This window comes from Juglans regia, chromosome 2 (assembly GCF_001411555.2).
Source record: "Juglans regia cultivar Chandler chromosome 2, Walnut 2.0, whole genome shotgun sequence".
Taxonomy (NCBI): Eukaryota; Viridiplantae; Streptophyta; class Magnoliopsida; order Fagales; family Juglandaceae; genus Juglans; species Juglans regia.
The window spans coordinates 10,478,103-10,483,025 of NC_049902.1; the positions used below are offsets into that span (position 1 = coordinate 10,478,103).

Consider the following 4,923-nt stretch of genomic DNA (forward strand, 5'->3'; position numbering starts at 1 on the left):
ATTGTATGAAAATTGCATAGCCTGAGCTTGCACAAATCATTTTTATTTGCAAACATGGCTCGAGCATCTAAGGTGAGTACTACATGAAAAAGGGGGAAAATGCAGTCAAAGCCTGTTGGAAAATTCAATGAGAACGCCTATGATGTTTAGGTCGGGTAATGAAGTATTTTTCTTTCTTGTCCTTGGTAATCATGTTTCTTTTGTGCAAGATAGTCTGTCATGCCTCAAATTAGATAGGAGTGTCCACTTTTGGGAATCATGTTTAATCCATTATGTTTCTATTCGTATACTTGTGTCATGGTCCCTCTATGGCCAAATGGAAAGAAGCGGCCCAAACCATTAAGATCTAAGTGTCGTGTAGTCGTTTTGCAAAGAATGAGATTCACTATTAAAAAATTAACTTTTTTTTATGTGAATTCTGTATTTATTCATTTTTTTCAAAATGACTGCGCAATGCTTGCACACTCACGACTGCAACTATCATTTCTCATTAATATTTGACTTGTCTGCAATTTTAATTGATTAGGTTTTTGTAAAGCAAGATTTCATGGTTTTTATTTTCTGTTTCATCTAACTACATAAATAAAATATCTAAAATATACAGGACTCGTATAATATTAGAGTGTTTATATTGTTAAATAAATAAAAATTCTTAATCCGAATGTTTCCAACAGGTTTTCACTAGATTACAAATAATGCTCAAAATTCAAACAACCTTATAAAGTAAACCCAAGTATTCAGTTGTAGATGTAAAAGCCAGGCCTGTTATAAAACCAGTTCTAGATGCCTTGCACATTGAAATCCTACCTAATATTGCCTCAAGCCACCGCCATTGTTGTACTCATAACTGATGTGATTTTTCTTGATTGTTATGGCAGCTTTGACCTGTGCTCTGGCTTATGAGTGGTATCAAAATCCACATGAACAAATGCTCTCTCAACTTCTGGGAAAATTTCAAGCTTCTCTTGAAGGGTCTCCCCAATATTATGTGCTTGACCAAGGGACATGTCCTCTGGTAACACTATGTCAACCTCAACAAAGTAATTGCAGCCAAATGTGTAGGCTCTAACCGTATCAATGTGCTTGATCTCCTTGTCATGGTTCCAAATGAGATATGTTAGCTTTGCTATATACTCTGGTGGGGCTGTTCTTCCAATTAATGACCAAACATTCTCCATCACAGTTTTTGCCCAATTACTCACTGTATATAGAGCTATCTGCATTGTCATTTCATTGTGCATATTGTTAAAGTACTACTATTGGATTAAGAAAAAGAAAATTCTACTTGCAAGTGGTGTGTCGATAAAAAAGTATCGGCATTTTAACTTATTTTTTTGTATATAATTATAATGGATCCCATAACAAGTGGTGTGTCGATACACGATCCGTAAATTTAAAAACCAGTATCATGAACTTACAATGATGGCACCAACAGGATCGATCCACCAGTAGAATTTGATAGCTAAAACTGCTGCTGCTAGACCAATTGAGTTTGTGATCACATCGAAGAGATGGTCTTGAGCATAGGCCTTAACAATTTCATTTTTGAATCTGCGACAGTATACCATGAGCACAAATTTAACTATTGTGACTGAGACCATGATTCCAATCATCCATCTTTCTTTTGTAGGGTCCCTTTCAGGCTCAGTCTGCATGGCATAAGGTCAATTGTGACTTCAGGCAATTGTAATGATTTAACTAAAAACTAGAAATGTAAGCAAGCATCCCAATCACTTAATTTCGACAGTAATCATTTATTAAAGGCTGTATAGAACTTAATATTTTGACATATAAGGTACCTGACAAGTTTGATCATATAAAAATAAGTAAGAAAAATATCGAGAAATATTAGCATTCCCCAAAAAATAATTTTGGGTCAAAATTGGAGCTGAGATAAAAGAAGAGCTACTAAGGGATCAAAAAAATGAATGATTAAAAAAAATGATAAAATTAAATTGTATTGCAGTATTTCTTCTTTACATAGAATGAGCTCTATTTATAAAAGAGCCAAAACTAATTAGCCAACAAACTAAAATAGCTGTAATATAAGATAATTACATGGGTGAAAGAGTATATCTAATTCTCCCCCACAAGCTGGAACATCTTGATTTGTACATGCAACAGAACTTGCATACAAAATATTTGATTGCTTGAAGTCCATAGATTCTTAGCTAGGGAAGGCAAAAAACACAGAAATAATAACACCAAGCCCATAGATGTTAATTCTCTGCAATGTTAATGTCGCCAAAAGATTGATAGAGAATGACGGTGGCTACGTAAAAACTGGAAGACTCTTGTATATAGGGCAATATACAGTCTAGAACATGATTGTAAATAAAGAAAGAAAGAAAGAAGAAAGCTACATCAAGTCTTGGACAGAGAAAGTTTGAAAAATGTGTTATTCCAATTGAAGACTTTCATCAAACAGAAGAAGAACAATATTTCGGATAACACAATGAAAACAAGAAGCTAGTAATTAGAGCATCGAACACATAACAAATTAAACTACCACCTTGATAGGGAAAATGATGAAAGATCAACTGATACAATAAAGAACAGATGTAAGCTGGCAAAGCTTGAAATTGCTATATTAGCATGTCAGAAATGGAGTTGAGGGAGAGAAACTACCGAGAGAGAAAAATTGAAAGATAAAAACTTAAGAAAACTGAATTGTATTGCAACATTTCTTCTTTACACAAATGAGCTCTATCGATAAAAGAGCCAAAGCTAACAAACTAACAGACTACTACTAATTAGAGTTGGATTATCAAACTAAGACAACTGTAATATAATAACACTACAAGAGGTGAACTTAATATTCCTAATAAGTTCTATATATTAAGTGTTGACGTATGGAAAAGATCAAGGCATCCACTTATCTTTTGAGAGATTCAAATCTATATCAAATCCACCCGTTTAATTAAGAGAAATGTTTAGTTTAAGAAAATTACACAAGGAAGTTTACACGTCGTGGTTTAATGTAATACGATAGATTTACTTTATAATAAAAAGAGTTTGACAATCTGATAAATCACATTAAACTACGTGAGTGTGTCCTTATGTAAGACTTCTGTGTAGGCAAAGCATTTCTCTTTAATTAAGTTTATTTAGATATAACCAACTTTCATTACAATAGTTAAAGTACTATTCTATAACATTCAACTTAAACTTTGAGACAACTTAAAAGTTTATAAACCAAGACTCGGTGTTGCTTGACCCAAGCCACAAGAGAAACTTGCCTTTGCAATAAGCTGTCGACCTGATTCGAACAATATTTGTAATCCAAGAGTTGCCATTACTGACGCAAAAACCACAATGCCCTGCAAAATGGTGCATTTGAACAAGATAAGACAATGGAGGAATTCTCATAGCTATGCTTGGTAAAAGGGAAAAGTAGGTAATGATTTTCCAATATTGCAAAACATCATAACATCTAATGCTTAGCAGAAAACCCAACTATAAATCCACAAATGTGATTACCCTTTTCCTTACCACAAGATAACTAGAGACCTCATTTCAAAAAGAAATGTGGTACCACACGATTGTAAAGGTCCATGATATTATTCTTATTTGACAATGCAACACATTTTTTAAGCCTAAAATGGGTAGGAGGGGGCAAACTGGGGTGGTCTACCTATCTGGGCTTGACCATAGTAGAATCATATCCTCTGGAAACCGGACAGAGGGACCTAGACTGCAAAAAGCCATATGCATGTGCTCATTCGAGTCAGTTTAATTCTTAGCATAGTCCAGGAGTATCATGTGAAATCACCACTTGTTCCAAAAGCTTAAGCTTATGAGAAGAGGTAGATTTTATTATTTATTTTATATCTTAACACAGACACACTAGAAAAACTCAATGAATTTTTAGACAGTTAATACTAAAAGTGTAACGTGAATTCATTGACGGAATCGAAATCAAAACAATGCAATACATCATTTCTAAAGAATCAAAATACTAAACCCAAGTTTTTGTTTTATATTTATAAACAGGGGGCGGGGCTTACCACAGGTTGCATTCGGTTCTTTCCAATAGGATAGCGATATTGATTGGGTTTGCTCATAGCATAAGAGGTATACCATAGGATAAAACCAGATAAAAGATCCAAAAGGGAGTCTAAGGTAGAAGCTATCACTGCCAGTGATTTGCTCTCAACCGAAGCATACACTTTTGCCACGAATATCACTATGTTTGCCATGTTTGATACATATATTGCCATCCTCTCGCTCCTAGCAACTTGCTCCGCTTCTTCCTGAATCACAAATTTTCTATGCACATCAGAGAGAGAGAGATGCAGAGATAAAGATAATAACATCCTGAGACCCTGTAACAGGCTATTTGAATCCCAAGTGGCCAGTCAACAAGAACTCAATCTCAATCATTGCAGACATAACCAATATTATCAAACCTCGGTCGAACTTGTAGGCAACATGCCGATCTCAGTAAATTTGTCGACTTCATTGAATCCTTCGAGGATTTTGACCTGCCTCTTGTAAAAGGCCGCAAGTTTTCTTTCTCTCACTAACAAAAAGAGACAGGGCAACAAGAAGTTTAATGCAAATTGAACACAACAAGAACTAATGAACGATGTTGTACAAGAGTTCAAACAGAACAAGAAATCATGTCTTACATAACAGTACAAGAACTGTCTTACTTAATGCCTTGACAAAATATCCAAACCCAAAATCAGAATTGATGTGTCTCTCTGGCAACTGAAATCCATCCATGTTGAGCTGCCATGATGGCTGCCTTGTTGATACAACCATCGGCCCTGTCCCCGCCGGCGACAGAAGCTCCGTTCGGTAGTCAAAAGATTCCGTCCGAAGATCGTTTTCCATTTCTTGTTACATGAAGAGAAAGGAACAACTCTCTCTAAGTTCTTAAATAGAGCAACTTTCATTTAAGGTTGAAAAAGAATTCAG

At 35.1% G+C, this 4,923-nt stretch overlaps 1 protein-coding gene across 2 annotated transcripts; it reads right to left on the minus strand.

Moving 5' to 3' along the window:
- Positions 1-610: 610 nt before the first annotated feature.
- On the minus strand, positions 611-4,923 carry LOC109019157 (metal tolerance protein 10-like). 2 transcript variants are annotated; one of them, XM_019001393.2, is made up of 6 exons: positions 4,632-4,923; positions 4,410-4,522; positions 4,008-4,253; positions 3,240-3,320; positions 1,419-1,649; positions 611-1,217 (listed from the first exon to the last, which is right to left on the minus strand). In XM_019001393.2, exons 1-6 carry the CDS (start codon positions 4,837-4,839, stop codon positions 870-872), a joined length of 1,227 nt encoding a protein of 408 aa, XP_018856938.1. In that variant the 5' UTR covers positions 4,840-4,923; the 3' UTR covers positions 611-869. The 2 variants fall into 2 exon arrangements, with proteins under 2 accessions (XP_018856938.1, XP_018856939.1); XM_019001394.1 differs by having other exon boundaries at positions 870-1,217; positions 4,656-4,839.

Bases quoted from the DNA above. Each gene is read 5' to 3' on its own strand.
- LOC109019157 (XM_019001393.2), bottom strand. From the start codon at position 4,839: ATGGAAAACGATCTTCGGACGGAATCTTTTGACTACCGAACGGAGCTT. The intron at 4,254-4,409 runs GTTTGATAATAT...TTTGTGATTCAG, and splicing joins TGCCTACAAGTTCGACCGAG to GAAGAAGCGGAGCAAGTTGC. The intron at 3,321-4,007 runs GTAAGCCCCGCC...ACCATTTTGCAG, and splicing joins AGAACCGAATGCAACCTGTG to GGCATTGTGGTTTTTGCGTC.